The sequence below is a fragment of the Echiichthys vipera genome, assembly GCF_963691815.1.
Source record: "Echiichthys vipera genome assembly, chromosome: 17".
Taxonomy (NCBI): Eukaryota; Metazoa; Chordata; class Actinopteri; order Perciformes; family Trachinidae; genus Echiichthys; species Echiichthys vipera.
The window spans coordinates 27369995-27387697 of record NC_139842.1 but is presented as its reverse complement, the minus strand read 5'-3'; the positions used below and the strand labels follow the sequence as shown (position 1 = coordinate 27387697).

General features: G+C 43.3%; 1 protein-coding gene across 3 annotated transcripts in view; it reads left to right on the top strand.

Annotated features, from left to right (window-relative positions):
* Positions 1-17703, top strand: part of hdac5 (histone deacetylase 5) — a 98117-nt gene that overhangs the window by 30492 nt on the left and 49922 nt on the right. For all 3 annotated transcript variants that reach the window (XR_014593587.1, XM_083931426.1, XM_083931425.1), the window contains exons 4-14: positions 88-232; positions 331-436; positions 4484-4617; positions 6763-6894; positions 8701-8810; positions 9833-9949; positions 10154-10265; positions 11376-11489; positions 11640-11833; positions 11912-12030; positions 12173-12368. Coding sequence is in view for 2 of the 3 variants with exons in the window: in XM_083931426.1 (XP_083787552.1) it covers positions 88-232; positions 331-436; positions 4484-4617; positions 6763-6894; positions 8701-8810; positions 9833-9949; positions 10154-10265; positions 11376-11489; positions 11640-11833; positions 11912-12030; positions 12173-12368 (1479 nt within the window). In the remaining variant the exon portion in view is untranslated. The remainder of the gene's footprint in view (positions 1-87; positions 233-330; positions 437-4483; positions 4618-6762; positions 6895-8700; positions 8811-9832; positions 9950-10153; positions 10266-11375; positions 11490-11639; positions 11834-11911; positions 12031-12172; positions 12369-17703) is intronic.

Genomic DNA, 17703 nt, shown 5'->3' with positions numbered 1-17703 from the left:
CTAGTCCAGAGGACACGAACCATACTGATGGGCATTTCAGTAAAACATAAGTGTGTGCGTGTGCGTGTGTGTGTCTGTGTGTGTAAGCAACAACAGGAGCTGTTGGCAGCAAAGCGGCAGCAGGAGCTGGAGCAGAAGAGGAAACTGGAGCAACAAAGACATGAAGAGCAGGAGAAACATCGGCTTGAGCAACAACTGCTGCTTCTGAGGAACAAAGAGAAAGGCAAAGAGAGTAAGTCCCACTGCTATTACCACACTAGCACATGTTGGTTCTGTATCTACAGCACAAGACACTGATTGCTGTCCTCACTCTATGTTGTGTTTTGGAAGGTGCTATTGCCAGTACAGAGGTGAAGCTGAAGCTGCAGGAGTTCCTTCTCAATAAGAAAGAGCCTGGGATTGGCGGACTGAACCATTCCTTCTCCCCAAAGTGCTGGTGAGGGCTGCAGAGAGCTGATCCTGTCCCTGGACACTTCAGTCACATCCCTGTAACATGACATGTTGACTCAGTCTCAAACTAAAGACTATAAATCTATATTATTTTTTGTTACTTGGTACATATTTCATTTATTGTAATTTAAGCTGCGTCTTCTGCACTAGCACTTACTTAGGGCCCGTCCACACGGACTAGCGGTTTCCTGTAACAGCGCAACTTTAGTCTGGTTTTGGCCGACCATCCACCGGTGTTGGCCGACCATCCACCGGTGTTATCGGAGCCTGAAAACAGGATCTTTTGAAACTGGGTCCCAGAAAGAAAGATTTGAAAACACCCCTCATTGGGGTTTATATTGTTAAACAATTACATAATGCATCGGCATCACCCCACCTCCGACCTCTAACCCCGCGGTGTCACATAACAGTGCTGTTGCGTGAGAGGAGAGAGACAGACCCATAGAATTTTTACTGAACTGGAATCTGAGCCACATGCATGGGAATGAATAAGGCCGACCACATTTTAGGCCGACCACATTGATTCCCTCCGTAATCATGGGGAATGTGAACTCGCTGCCGAACAAGATCAACGAGCTGTCCTCGCTGAACAACCAGCGGTCTACCGTGAGAGCAGCTTGTTCATCTTTACGGAGACATGGCTAAACCACCTCGTACTGGATGCTAGCGTGGACCTGCCAGGATTCACTGCCGTGAGAGCCGACAGAGACACAGAAGCGAGCGGAAAAAACAAAGATGGGGGACTCATGTATGTGAACAACCGCTGGTTTAACCCAGGACATATCTGCTAGCTGCTAGCTGTTAGCCTGCGGCCATATTATTTGCCGGGGGACTTCAGTCACATGATCACCATCTTTGTTTACATCCCACTCAGTCACTGCAAGGCTGCAGACGCAGCACCCTGAGGCATTTATGATCATCTCTGATGACTCGTGCAACTTTGGATTCTAATTTGGCTGTTTTTTACCAGGTTGTAGACTAAACAACAGGACAATTGATCTCCTGTATGCTAATGAAGGGGATGCATACAGAGTCTGATCACAACCTGGTTCACCTACAGCCACTGTATACCCCTCTATACCAAAAACAGATGGTAACTACTCGCACCATCAGGAGGTGGTCCCTGGAGATGGAAAGTGCACTGAGAAACTGTTGCAACACCACAGTCTGGGATGTGCTGATCGACCCGCACAGTGAGAACATAGAGGGGATGACACATTGTCTGACGGAGTATCTGAACTTTTGTGCAGAGGTGGTCTCCCCTGCCAAGACTGACCGCTGTTACCCTAATAAGCCATGGATAACGCGGGAAGTTAAGGACGTCCTCAACAAGAAGAAGGCTGCCTTCAGGAGCAGGGAAAGGGGGGCCATGGAGGCAGCACAGCAGGAGGTGAAACACTGTGAGGGAAACTAAGGACAACTACAAAAGAAATGTGGAGCAGAAACTGAGGGAGAACAACATGAGGGAGGTCTGGTAAGGTATGAGGACCATCACAGGTCACAACACAAAGACCAGAGCTACAGGGGGGACAATGGAACAAGCTGAATGACTTCTTCAACAGGTTTAATCAGAATGCTGAGGAAGCTCCGGCCCATGTAAGCAGCAGGCCAGGATAAAGTGTGTCCGAGACTACTGAAGACCTGCGCTGCAGAACTGGGGGACCACTACAATGGATCTTCAACCTTAGACTGCAGCTAGGGAGAGTGCCTACCCTCTGGAAGACATCCTGCATCGTTCCGGTTCCCAAGAAGAACAGGCCCAGCGAGCTGAATGACTTGGAGATGCTCTTCCTCAGCCTCCTCAGACCCAAGGTACAACACACCCAGGACCGCCTGCAGTTTACGTACCAGCCAGATGTTGGTGTACCGAGTCCACTCCCATCTGGATAAGGGAAGCGGCACAGCAAGGATTCTCTTCTTGGACTTCTCCAGTGCCTTTAACACCATCTAGACCACTATACTTCAGGACAAACTGAACAGGATGGGAGTGGACCCCTAAATGGTTGACTGGGTCAGAGACTACCTCACTGACAAGCCACAGTACGTCAGGCTGAAGGACACCACGTCTGACTTTGTGGTCAGCAGCACTGGAGCCCCTCAGGGCACAGTGCTGGCCCCTCTTCTCTTCACCCTGTACACCTCGGACTTCTGCTACAACTCAGAGCTGTGTCACATACAGAAGTACGCTGCTGACACAGCATCGTGGGATGTATTGGGGTGACAGAGAGGAGGAGCAGTATCGGAGTCTGGTGGGGGACTTTGCTCTCTGGTGCCACATTAACCACCTACAGCTCAACACCTCCAAGACGAATGAGCTGGTCATTGATTTTGGGAGGTCTAGACCAAGAGCCAGTCCTGCTAGAGGGAGCTGAGGTGGAGGCTGTGGACTACAAATACAAATACCTCGGGCTGTGGCTGGACAATAAACTGGACTGGACAACACACACCAGCCACCTCTACAGGAAGACACAAAGCAGGTTGTACTTCCTGAGGAGACTGCGGTCCTTCAACATCTGCAGCAAACAGCTGTGGATGTTTTACCAGTCTGTGGTCACCAATGTCCTCTTCTACACTGCGGTGTGCAGTGTAGAAGACCTGTATTCTTACATTTTCCCTTATATATATTTGACTAAGAGTTTATTGCTTACTGTTTATTGTTTTTTTATACTTTCTGTATTAATTTAGCTAAGAGTTTATTGGTTATCCTATACTGTACTTTTTTATACCTCCCTTGTGTTTTTTTAAGCTGCTGGAAACTCAATTTCTTTTGCGGGAGTCATCCCAAAGGGATCAATAAAGAGAAGTCTAAGTCTACACTGCTCTCTAATCTCTTTTTCTAAATAAAGTCTCTAAGGGCGCACTCACACTGTCCGCCTGTACCGTGCCCCGGGCTTTAGGGTACTTGTCCCCCCCCCCTCCCTCTCCCCCCGCTGGCCAGCCCGTTTGTATTCACACTGCCTGGGCCTCACGCAAATGCATCTTGCCTGTCCATACGTCATCACGCGGTAACACGTCACATGCATTGATATACGTCATCGCGATGCGTCGCTTTGTTTACAAATCTTTCCATAGACCTCAGAGTTTTTGTGCGTCCTGTCCAACTGTTTTTAAATATTTTCATCCGACCAAATCTGCAGTAAACACTCCACCTCCGCATCACACCAACGTGAACCTTTCGCCGCCATTGTTTTAAATGTCCGCGCATGGTCCGTCCTTCTTTTTTCTATGTCCGAACAGGCGGACATAACGCTACTGCCGTAGGGCTTGTGCTCGTGCTCGCACACGTGCGCACGCTCGTGCTCGTACATGTGCAAACGGCTCCGCTAAAGCCCACCTCTTTCAAGCGGGCCGTGGACGGTCAAGGTCCAGTCGTTTTAAAAGGCAAGATAGGTTTTTATTAACCTTTTAGTATATTAAATTAAAAAAAAGACCCACACAGCTGTAGAAAAACAAACACGGCTTCGCACAGCTGTGGAGAAAGACACACAGCTTCACACAGCTGTAGAGAAACACACGGCTTCTGCCACCGAAGCCGCTTCTCAGGGAATGACGAGGGTGAGAGCAGATCCCCCTCATCCCCCTCATCCCCCCCAATCCAGCTGATAGGCTGCAATCGATTTCAGGTGTGGAAAGGCGGGACCTACAGCCGGGGAGCACAAAGAAAAACAACGACCCAAAAACAATTAACACTCACAGCCGTAACACCGTCTCTTCTTCTCTGTTGTTGGTGTATTTCTGTGGCAGTTACAGCACCACATCAAGGCCTGGCATATGTAATATACGAGCGTTTTGAGTCGGTTCAACAAACTGGTGTGGAGATCCAGGTAGCAGCAATACCACAGGCCGAGCATTCAGCATGCACCAGGCATGTTGTGAACAGACACTGCATTAGTTCTAGGAAATTAATAAACAAAGTGCACTAAGCAGGTTGTCAAAAATTACTATTAAGCACTGAAACTGTTTTACCAGCCAGCTAACCTGCTTTCTCCTTGGATGTATGTGTGCTTGCATGTGTGCGTTTGTCTGTCTGCAGGGGAGTCCAGCACATCTCCCTGGAGCAGGGCTCTCCTCCGCAGAGTAACACCCCAGGAACTCCTCCCTCCTACAAACTGCCCCCACTGCTTGGGAACTACGAGGGCAAAGACGACTTCCCGCTCCGCAAGACAGGTAGGAGAGACAGGGAGGATAGGGGTGTGTTTGCATGATTTGTCCCTTGCTTTGTTAAAGCAGTCTGTTGAAGGATTATGCAGAGGTGAAGTGAGGTGTGTTTGTACATGTGTATGTGTGAGTTTGACTCACCAGAGAAGAGGTAGCCCAGAGATTTGCGCATGAAAAACACTGGAAATTTGGAAAACAACATCCTCTTCCTCTGCAATGGATTAATGGAACCTGACTGGAAAATTAGCGCCACCAACTGTTCCTCCCAGACAAATCTGTAGAGGTCATGTTCCATTTGCTCTAGCAAGGATGTCAGGCCCCTCTCCCTTTAGGATGGATTTCCAGCTGGCCAGATCCTAGGGAAACCAATCCCACCTGTTTTTTCTAATGGGGGGCGGGTTTAAGATTATGTAGTATGTAGCACAACTTACCAGGCTCATGAAATGATCAACTGTGAAACAAGACTGGGCTGAACAAATATGAATCTAGATTCTGTTAATTTATTGCCTATTTCTCTCCTTAAATTTTTTAGAAATACAGTTTAGTGTACTGTTTAGCTGTCATTTGACAATTCTTGTTCACACCGCAAATGTCTCATTTGTCGGCATTTGTCATCTTTTCATGGCTGATTGGTTGTAGGTCACATTCCATGGCTCTGGAGAAGCATTTTGGTCAGCCTCATTGATAAAGTCCCTTAGAAATCGAAAATGAACTGAAAGGTTCCAGACTAATTCCCATTCGCAAATTAGGATTAAATTGCATTTTCTGTCAAATTGGCTCCAAACTTGGATGAAAACTTAGACTGACGCGTTCCTTCATTCCCTACAGAAATAGACAAAAGCAGGCTTTTAATTTCTAGCCTTTTGGTTTAAATGACACCTGTCACTGGCAGACTTTAACAGCTGTAGCTAGCTAGCATTTTGAGGATATAGGGTTCTAACTGTAGCCACAAACCACCAGCAAACAACTGTTGCAATTATCTTTCCATATTTATTATAATCGGAACCAAGATGTACGGGGATTGCTGATGATTTTTAGCCATGGTTCTAAACAAAGAGACAAAAATTATAAAACTTGTCAACTCAACACCTCATAAATGCAGCTAGATATGTCAACATTAACGGTCAAATAATTATCCAGACAAGTGTTTAACCATCATATTTAACAATTAGATCAAACTTATCAAACATGAACCTTCATTCTTAAAACTTATTTTACTTACTTTATGTGTGCCTGTTCGGACATAGAAAAAAAAGGAGCTACCAAAAAAAGCTCAGACTGAACCACCACTCCGTGTCTCCTTTGGGATAGTTGAATTACTTAACTTGCAGTTTTTAACATAGCATGTTAAGCTGATGTTAGCTCCATGAGTTGGTTTAAAATGTTGTATCTGGCTGACTTCTTAATCTTTCCAGCTCTTAAAAGGGTCTTGGCTAAAACACTGAGGGTCTTATGCTGCACTCTATGCAAATCACATGAACTGTGGTTAGGCATATTATTTTTGTAGTCAAATTCTGCTAAAATGAAAAAAGTCAGCGTGGCATGATTCTCTAATGTGTCCTGGGATACTATACATTTAAATCACTTGTGCAAATCCCTCCACGCCAATTTTCAAGTCTTGCCCAGACTGATCTGTCATTGGCTGCCCTCATCCCACGTATTTAAAGGGGAAGCAGTGACAAAACATCCAGGCTTTTCTGGATTCAGGACTGCTTGATACTGTCTAGGCAGCTGAACCAATTAAGCCTGGCTGCTTTTTCCCTTTCCTGCTCCTCGCCCTTAACCTTGACTTTTGAACCAAAGCTACTTTAAAGTACATCTGCTAGCAAACTAGCCAGCCAAAGTGTAATGTAGGATTACCAGACAGTCTGTGCTTCTGTGTCTGCCCTAATAGGGTCCTGTTGGTAAATAATCCATCACCTTAAAATAACCCTCTGCCATCACAACACTGTCCTTCACCATTACTTACTTAGTCATACTCACATTACTATAGATATTGTGATAGTTAATGTTCATTTTGTGATTGCTTTGCATCCCTGGGACTGTCTCTCTCTCACCAGGCTGAGCCTTGAGTCTTCATCTCTCTCTCTCTCTCTCTCTCTCTCTCTCTCTCTCTCTCTCTCTCTCTCTCTCTCTCTCTCTCCCGATGTGCAGTCTCAGAGCCTAACCTCAAGGTGCGTTCACGGTTGAAGCAGAAGGTGGCAGAGAGGCGGAGCTCTCCACTCCTTCGGAGGAAGGATGGAACCGTTATCAGCACCTTTAAAAAGAGAGCTATTGAGATATCAGGTGAGCACACGCACATGCTGTACAGACTTACATGATTTGCAAGGCTAAAAAGTAGACTCAGTAATGGTGTGTTTAGTGTGTGTGTGTGTGTGTTTAGTGTGTGTGTGTGTGTGTGTGTGTGTGTGTGTGTGTGTGTACACACGTGTGTGTGTACACATGTGTGCGCGTGAGTGCGTGCGGGCGTGTGTGAAAAACAATATTGCCAGAGCAAAGCATCAAAATACAAAACAATAAGTCCAAAGATTCAGACACGTTATATACATTATGTAAATTATCACTCACTGTGTGTGTGCGTGTGCGTGTTTGTGGCATGTTAATATATACTGGGCAGCTAAATGTGCTCCGTCTCCTTCTCCGAGGAGTATTTTTAGTTTAAAGAGATCATTCAGCTCTTAGAATAGAGCTGAGCTCGTAAAAAAAAACATTTCTTATGTCGTTCCATTTTGTACATTGTAGGAGAAAGTGCATCTCTGTCTCCACCTCACCTGCCCAACAGTGACCACATGTTCTGTTTTCTTTTGGCTGCCATGTTTTTTTGTGTCTTCCTGTTTCTATAGCTAGTCTGTGGTCACTGAGCCTGTACTTGGTCAGGATCTGTCTCTGCTTTCTATCTCTGACAGCACACAGATATTCAGATCATTCAGAATCTCTGTGAAGGGCAAGAGAACAAGAGAGGGTGTCTCTGGGGCTGGTTTTCAGGTGGTTAAAAAAGTTGAGTGTTCTCTTCTGAATGTTATTTATCAGTGGGTATCTGCCTTATTATGCTCTACATGCATTTGTTGGTGTGTTTCTGTGTACGTGTAGAATATATCTGCAGAATTCTGCGTGTAAAGTTTCTGTTGGATGTTTGTCCAACGGGTAAAGCTCTGATGACTGAGTGGACCCCATACTTCACTACAGTACAGCACAATGGGCAGGATTACACTATTCAATATTTTAAGGCAGATTTTTATTAAAATTTGGAAATTATAAAACTTTCTCTTAATTGCATATAGTTTTTAGTGCATTCACTGCCATGTTGAAGCTCCAAGACACTGTTATGGTTATACCAAGGTAGGTATAGCTCATGCTGTGTTCAATGACCTGATTATTTATGCTATATTTGTCTTATTTTCTCCTGACACCAAGTTCATTTATATACACATTAAATAAAGTCTGACTTAAAGTACAGCCCTGCCGAACACCTCTTCTCTGGAGGAAGAAATCTGTTTGTTTGTCTCCAATTTTAACAGCACACATGTTTTCCAAATACATTGATTTAACCAGATCATACATTTTACCTCCTTTACCACAGTTTAAATGTCTGTCATAGAGCTCTTCATGCCAGATAGTCGAAAGCTTTCTTAAAAAAATAAAGCAAGTGAATATTTGACCGTTTTTTGTATGTTGTACATGTTTGCTGATTAAAGTGTGAAGTGTATATACATGGTCGATGGTGCAGTGTTTTGGGAGGAAGCCAATCTGACTTTTACTCCAGATGGACTGTTCCTCAAGGTAATTTAGTATTCTTGTGTTCAGAATACTACTACTACTACTACTACTACTACTACTAATAGTCTCCCTAGACAGCTGCTGACACAGTCATTGGGGTCTGATTTGTCCCCACTCTTATGAATGGGGGAAATGAGCCCTTTTCACCAGATATCAGGAAAACATGCTGACTGTAATACAAGGTTAAACAACTTTAACACTGCATCTCTGAGCTGCTGTTTTTGAGCATTTCATTTTGAATGCTGTCTGGATCTCTCTCTTTCTCTCGCTCTCTCTCTCCCTCTCTTTCTGTGTGTGTTTGTGTCTCTCGACCAGTCTCCTCTCTCTGTAATAGTGCTCCAGGTTCAGGTCCCAGCAGTCCCAACAGTTCCAACTCGGCTATCGCCAATGGCAACACAGGGTCGGTCCCCAACATACAGACTGAGGTATACACACACAAACACTTTATTTTACCATTTGATGTTATAGTCACCGACTCATGTAGTACACAGATTGGTTTCATTTTCATCATTAATTTCTTCATACTGCATACACAGCTGGAGCTTGCTACAGTTCACTGTGGTTCCGTTTATTTAAAAAAAAAAACAAGTGCTTCGCAGAGAAATTTAAAATATCAAAACGGAACAAAAATTGTGGGACGGATGATGAGGACCCCTCTCTTACTTTCATTAAGATGGATAATATTTTGGCCCCCCATTTGACATCCTTAAGCTAAGTAGTGACTGAAAATCAGGTGTTTTGCTTGGTTTTAAGGGGAAATCTATTATACTGGAAATATATCTGTCCTTATCAATGATAAGGAATCGTATATATTCTATAAACAGATCCCATCAGAAGCATATATGATGGCAAGTAAATAGAGCCTAAAAACTTTGGGGTTCACCACAAGAGACAGTAGCAGGGAAGAATATGATTAATCAAAACTAAAACAAACTGGATAAAAAAGGTGTTACACTGAATGCCTAATACACATTTGAGACTTTGACTTAGCAGAGCTGGATCAGTACTGAGGCACATAAGCTCTTTCTCTAGTCTCTTTGAGTAACTAGAGAAAGACAGTGTGTTTGGAGGATAGGACATAACCATCAAATACTTGCTCAGAGGGCAATATAGAATTCAATATAGAATTTGAGCAACGTCTATTAAAGTTGTGGAAGGTTTCCTTTAGGAGTGTGTTGCTGCATAGAAACATAATTTTCTATTATAACAGGGATAATAAGGCTTGTAAATGCCAGCTCAATGTTACCTTATATATGAGGAATGAAGTGGAGTGTCAACATGAAATGTAATGGAACAATTTTAATTATTGACAAATGTGTTTGATAGAGATACAAGTTATTCATAATTATTCATTATGGATTTAAGAAGTAAAGCCCAAAGATTGCAGCTTTAGAAAGAGCAACATCAGACCACCCTCTCAACTACCTGTCTGTCTGTCTGTCTGCAGCTGAGATCTCTCCATCAGACGCTGGGGGCTGATGGGACATTGAGTCCTCTGAATCTCTACACCTCGCCCTCCTTACCGAATATTTCCTTAGGCCTACCTGCCACCACACATATCACGGTGAGTCAACGGTATTCAGTCTACAATGATAAAGGGGGCAGACTTTCCACTCAAAATGTGCAGTAATTTTTCAAACAGTGTCTTCTACAGTTATAATGTTGTACCCTGAAGTAACAGGGCAGGCTTCTCCTTTTTATGGCTCAAATGTTGACTATTGCTGGTTGATTATATCAACACACTGATGTGTGTGGTGGTTACCTACAGCCCTCCCAGGCGCTGTCTACCCAACAAGAGGCTGAGTGTCAAGCCATCCAATCACTGCGAGGGGGTGGAGCTCTAACAGGGAAGTTTCTCTCCACATCCTCTCTACCTGCAGGTAAGCTTCACCACGTCTCATAATCTAATATTGATTATATTGATCATATTAATGTCAGGTTTTAGCAGAGAGCAAATCCAGAACAACAGGCAGGCCAAAAGAACTTAAGTAATAAACTGATTTAATTCAACCAAAAACAGGCACAAGCAGAAACAAACAGAGGTACAAACCATAATCACGACAACAAACTGACGACCAAGGTAAATAAAGACAAGACACATCACAGACAAGACACAGCTGGAGAGGGCAACACAGGTGGAATACATAATGGCAAGGCAGACAATCATACACAGGAAGTGAACACGACAGGGCACAAGAGGAGAGAACTTCAAAATAAGCCAAGAAACCAACTTGGACCATTGCAAAATAAAACAGGATCAGGACAATTAAAGTAGTTTACATTATATATGTATGAAAATAACAGTGTGAAACAGTATATATATATATATGATGTACTTGGGGAAATAGATTGTATTATTTGGTGAAAGGGCTCACCGGTGAAAACAATGGAGAAAACCTTAGTGTTGTATAGGTGCTAATATGAAAAACAGGAGTGAGTACTTAGTTTATAAAATTAAATTTGATCACAATTGAGGAAAAACAAGTTATATTTCCATATTCATTGATAGACTGATGGCAGAAAGATGGCAGTGAGTGTGTGTCAGAGAGAGAAAGATAATTTAACATCAGGTGGACAAAGCCTTGGCTGTTTGTTTTCTTTCACAGAGCTAAACTAAAACCACAGTATATTAAGGACAGAGAAAGGGATGGTTGTCATAGTTCTGCATAACCTACTGATTCAGTGAGGTAGGAATAAATGTGTGGGGATGTCACCTCTTGACACTGAGTGGGCTCCTTTACCCACTTCTCCTCTTGTGAACTGGTTCAATATAATGCAGATCATCGCTCAGAAGCAACATAATACAGCTGTCTGCCTGACTAACGTTAGTCAGGATTCCAGGCCGGTTAACGTAAAATAGGCGCAATCTGTAAAGATTACGGAGGGATTTGTATTTACCGCCAGTCAAAGCCGGCAGTTTGTTTTCAGCGGAATGGGGTGCAGCCTCATGTGCTACTGTAATCTGTTGATTTAATTATGTTTCTTTGCAGGGGTGGGGCTAGAGGTAGAGACTCCGCCCCCCAGCTCTCATTCTGCCCATTCCTCCTTATTGCAACATGTACTACTGCTGGAGCAGGCCAGACAACAGACTGCTATGCTAGCTGGTACCTACACACACACACACACACACACACACACACACACACACGCACACACACACACACACACACACACACACACACACACACACACAGCAATATCCATCCATAGTATCCAGCTCATTCTCTTTATGCTATGATCCTCTCCCCATTTAGTCCCCATGTACAGCCAGTCGCCGCTGGTTACGGCAGAGAGAGGCGTGTCCAGCGGCATGCGAGCAGTCAACAAGTTGCCCCGCCATCGGCCACTGGCTCGGACCCAGAGTGCACCTTTACCCCAGTCCCCCCAGGCTCTGCAGCAGCTGGTGGTTCAGCAGCAACACCAGCACTTCCTGGAGAAACACTACAAGGTATACACGTTAACACACACAAACACACACATCAACACATGCACACGTTGATGCACTAACATTACCTTGTGTGTGTAGATGCTATCAAAGGGGGCAGAGCTTCCCAGACCGCCACCTACCCACCCAGAGGAGACAGAGGAGGAGCTAACAGAGACCAATGACATGCAGGAGGACGATGAAGGGACAAGTCTTCACAGGTGTGGCAAATCTGACAGCCAGTCAGTTTGAATGGCCGACTAATGTTGTTGTTGTTGTCCATTATCTATATCTTTATACTGTATGTCATTCGAAACACCTGAATGTTGTTTTTAAGTCTTATCTGTTATTCTGACCAATCAGGCTTCAGAAGGAGGGGTCAGACGATGGCACACCCTCCTCTGAAGGACTTGGTGTCAATGTGAAGGGTGAGGAGGAGCAGGGGAGTGTGCAAGTGAAAGGGGAGAGTGCAGAGAGTGAACTGGATGAAGAGGAAGAGGAAGAAGACGTCATCCAACTGAGGGAGGGTGATGAGGAGGAGAGGGGGTGCTACACACAGGTTTGTATGTAAATACAATTACTGACCCTGTAGAGACTGAATGTGCTGCAGTTTGCAGCTTTGACATCAGAAAGTCCCAGTCTATCTCAGCAGCTCCACACACTCTTCACATCCACTTCTATTCCAAGATCGTGATGCCCATTCAGGGGCGCCGCAGGCTGTACGTAAAAGATTGTGGAGACGATTATCAGATGAAAAAAATATATCCACAATATCTATTAAGTGAGCAGCTACAATAGGCTGCCTCCACAGTGCACACGTCCCACAAACCTCAGTCAGCTGTAACATAGTCACACATGTTGCCATTGAGAGTGTGGATAAATGGATGAAAAGTTAGCTAAAAGCAATTTAAAAACAGTTAAATTAATCGGATAAGAGTAATACAAGCAGTAGATAAAAAGTTAAAACATTTAGCTAAAAGTAATAACTAACTCTTTCTTGAAGACAGAAAAGATCAAAATAAAATTAAAGAAAAGATTTGAATAGATTGAGTCGACCAGGGAATAAAAAGGCCAGTCTGAAGAGGTGGTTTTAGGGCATTTTTGAAGGATGGCAGTTTGGGGGCATCCATGATGTAGTTTGGTTAATGGGTTCCAGAGAGGTTGCCATGGCTGAAATGGCCCAGTCACCCTAGTTGGTCCTGGAGATTTGCAGGAGGTTGGCATCAGCAGACCTGAGGCAATAACTAGCTAAAGATAAATAGTTGGACCTCCGTTGCGACGCCATGTAGGGAGGACACAAGGTGACAGAGCTTGGCATGAGAACCTGTTAATAAGGCTAATACTCGACTTCAAGACTGCATTTTCACGGCCTTTATGACTGTCAAAGTCTCCAGGTAACAGATACAACTGTCTACACCTAGTTCAACGAGTCAAAACATCACCATGCCTGACACACACGGGACCGATTGCTGTTATACAAGCCATACGAGATCTGAAAAATGAACTAATGGCCAAGATCAACGATAAGGCAGAGGCACAGAGTACGGAACCACGCACTCAAATTGCTGAAAGATAGAGCTGAGGATGCAACTTACGAGTGGTCGGAGTGAGAGAGGGTCGGGAGAGCAGAAAACAGCCGGCTCAGTTCATCGCCGACATGCTGCGGAAGTTACTACAGCTGGACAAGACACTGGTGTTGGACCGGGCTCATCTCGCCCTGAGAAGCAAGCCAACCCAGGACCAGCAGCCACCATGGGCTTTCATTGCGAGAGGTCATTACTTTCAGGAGAAGGAAGAGATTTTGAGGAAGGTTGCAGAGCTGCGGCAAGTTAAAACGAGGGGGCACAGTTCGCGTTTTGCCAGACCTCACCCAGGCTGTCCAGACAAAGATCAGCCTTCACCAAGGTGCAAGGGCATCTGCTTTGGGCTTTGGTACCCCGCCAACCTCGTGATCACCTTGGAAGATGGGACCCAGGTGAGCTTCAAAGATCCTGACAAAGCCAAAACTTATGTGCTGGAAAAACTGGTGACTGCGGCCGACTGATGCCACTTCAGTGAGATCGCATCCACTTCTTTTACGTGTAGACCACTGTATGCATGACGCAAGCAGCATCAATACTGACATTTTATAGCCAAGAGTATGTGAAATTTGGGTTATTTATGCCAACTCTATTGGATATAGCACCACTCGTAACATACAGGCTGGATCTTTATTGCTTTTTTTGTTTTTTTTTCACTCTCTATCCTGGTTGACCTTTCCATTTATTGTGACACATTACCTGCTCTAATTTGAGCCTTGGACAACAGGTTGGCTGCTTATTTTTGTATTCTCTACAATCAGTTTTTCTCTCTCATCTCTTTCTATAAATGCATATAATAGAAGTATGTTAGCAGTCACTGTCATTTTACTTTTGAGCCATATGAATATTCAATGTTACGGCATTATTTATTTCTTGTCGAGGTCTAACTTGGTCTACTACATGCGGTTTATTTTTTGGTAAAGCTATTATAATTGTTCACAAATAGTTCTGGTTATAGCTCTGACAGGCATGGTAAGCTAATTAGTAGAGTGTAGTTTGGGAGTTACTATTGAAAGGAACAGAACTTGTGTTCTGCACAGTTTACTGTTTAGTTAGGTGTTCAAACATATTGACTTCTATGTTTGTCTATGTGTATGTATACCCTCTCCCACACCCTTCTCTCTGACTCTTTTGCTTTGCAGTGCAGAAACATAACGTGCCCATATACTGACCCCTGGTGATCCTAAAGCATGGCAGGACTTATTCATTCCAATTGACCCACTGAAAAGTGGAAGCAACAGAGAGGGTGCTGTCACAAAGATAGCCAGCTGGAATGTCCGTGGTCTTAATCATTTAATAAAACGCAACAAGGTTTTTTTTCTCATTTGTTCAAAACTGAAAACTGAAATAGTTTTTTTTACAGGAGACCCATTTACTAAATAATGACCAGTCCAGGCTTTGCAGAGGGCAGTTTACTCAGAAATGTACAGTTTGTCAAATCCCATGTCATAAGTGATAGAAATGGCTGCTATATCATTGTTCAAGGAAAATTGTATGGCACACCAGGGGTGTTCGTCAACATTTACGCCCCGAATTGGGACAATTAATTTTTCACTGCTCTTTTCTCATTACTTCCGGACCTAAATTTGCATGAATTAATACTGGGCGGCGACCTCAACTGTGCCTTAAACATCAAGCTAGATCGCTCCAAACAAACAGGTTAACTGAGCAGGTCTGCAGGTTATATAAACTCCTTTTTACAGACATATAAGATATTAGATGCCTGGAGGTTCAAAAACTCAACATCCTGTAAATACTATTTTTTTCTCACCAGCCCATCAGTCCTATTTGAGAATAGATTATTTTCTTCTAGATGAACAGTTGATTCTCCTGCTTAAGACAATTGAATATGAGACCATGGTCACCTCAGACCATTTCCGGGTGGTAATGGATATCAGCTTTGGTGTTTTAACCCTCGTCTCCTGTCTAATCAAGATTTTGTTAAATCCATATTTAATGATATTGATCTATTTATGGAAACCAATCAAGACCCACAGATAAATAAAGGCTGCCAATGGGAAACACTAAAGCCTATCTAAAGGGAATAATATTATCCTATACTGCCAGTACCAACAAAGTGAACGTGAAAAGTCTTTCAGAAATAGAGATGAGGATCTACGCTATTGATCAGGGACATTCACCAAAACCTTCTGAAAATCTCTACTGGGAAAGAATTTCCCTTCAAACTGAGTATGACATTATAATGACTGACCGTGCAGAGGCTCTACATCGAAAATCCCGTTGAAACTGCTATGAATCCAGAGAACCACGTCATCAGCTTAGACAGCCTGCGGCGGCAAGCTTCATTACGGAGAGTGGATTAGATAACGGCGTTAGCACCACAGAACAAAAAAGTATCAATAAACAATTTTGAGAATTCTACAAAAACATACATAAATCTGAAGCAGGTGCCGACACTGGTTACGGAATTTTTTAATAATTTAAATATGACGTCTTTAGACCAGGACAGTATCAACGCACTTGAGAAACCACTAACACAGGCCTAAATTGAAATGGCCATTAAAACATCCAAATACGGGAAGCCGCCCAGCCCTGACGGTTACCCTATTGAATTTTATAATGCTTTTATTTAGCTCTGTTAAACTGGTGCCACTTCTATGCAAAGTATACAAAGAAGCCTTTCAAAGGAAAATTCTACCCCTAACGATGACACAGGCAACTATATCTGTTCTTCTAAAAAAAAGAGTAAAGATCCGCTAAAATGTGAGTCTTACCGACCAATTAGCTTACTCTGCTCTGACTATAAAACCTTAACAAAGCCCCTTGCAGCGAGACCAACCATACACAATATAATCCACAAAGATCAGACATGCTTTGTGACTGACAGGCAACTATCTGGCAATTTACCTCTTTAACATACTATATAAATGACAGTCACACGCAAGAGGTACTAATATGATTAGATGCACACAAAACCTTTGACAAGGGGGGAATGCAATTATTTATTTGCACCTCTTAGAAAAGTTTGGGTTTGGACAGAAATATTGTAACTGGGTGAATCTTTTGTATTCTAATCCACAGGCTTCTGTCCGCACAAATAACCATATATCAGATTATTTTCCGATTTTCAGGTGTACAAGGCAAGGGTGTCCTCTGTCACCCCTATTGTTCAATATTGCTGTTGAGCCTCTGGCTGTCTCTGTGAGGGAAAATACGATCTTACTAGGCATTGACCGATGCGGCCTTCACCATAAACTCTCATTTTACTCTGATGATATCCTTTTATACCTTTCACATCTGGATACATCTATACCTGTTGCACTCGACCTTACCACAAAACTTTTTTTTTTTTGAACTAATTTCAAAATAAACTTTTCGAAGAGCCTAATTTTTGTGGCTGCAAAGCAGAGGCCTCATGACATGTTCCCCTTTAAGATTACATATGACTCTTGAAATACCTAGGTGTCAGGTTTAAGCAACCTAAAACACCCAAAACTTAACAAAAGAGAGAAAGACAAGAGTTATTTTACTTACAAGGAGAACGGACAGAGATGTGTTCAGCTACAGTCTCCTACCGCTCTGAGGTAATCTCTGCCAAACCCCTTGATTTTATTGGCTTTAGGTGGTTACAATGTTTACAATGAATTACCATTCTTAAGGTGAGGGTCACATAGCTGCAACACAAGACATATGGAAAATTCATAGTCTTTATGACTTTACAACTCTAAAGAAGCCTTAAAACATGTCTTGTCATTAATCAGTTGAGCAGGGTCTGTGTTTTCACAGACCCCCCCCCCCCCCCCCCTTTTGGTGACTCCTCAACAGTCACGCTTATCTGATTTCCTTGACCTGCATCCACTCAGCACGAATTGGCTATACACACACACCAAGTAAGGTTAGACTATATGTAAAGGCAATTTGAGTAAATATGAGATTACATTATGCACATTTATTCCAACACTAGGTGTACATATTACTGAGAGATTCAAGGATCTTTTTATAAATAACTTCAACTACAAGACTTGACATGAGATGGTCGTCCCTTCCATTATCCTTGGCAGGAAGAATTAACTCCATAAAAATTATGGAGTAGACTATAGACTATAATGTTCAAACAATTCTTATTTCTCTGTGAGACGATCCCCACATTCATCCCTAAAGCATTCTTTACTGAAATTAATAAATACATATCCACCTTTATATGGAACAGAACTGTGCCACAAATTAGGCAAACTTTTCTAGAGAGGCCCAGGGAAAATGGGGGTTTAGCATTACCAGACCTAATGCATTATTACTGGGCAGCTAACCTTCATGCCTTTTCATATTGGACAGCTAACATCCCTGAGCATGAGG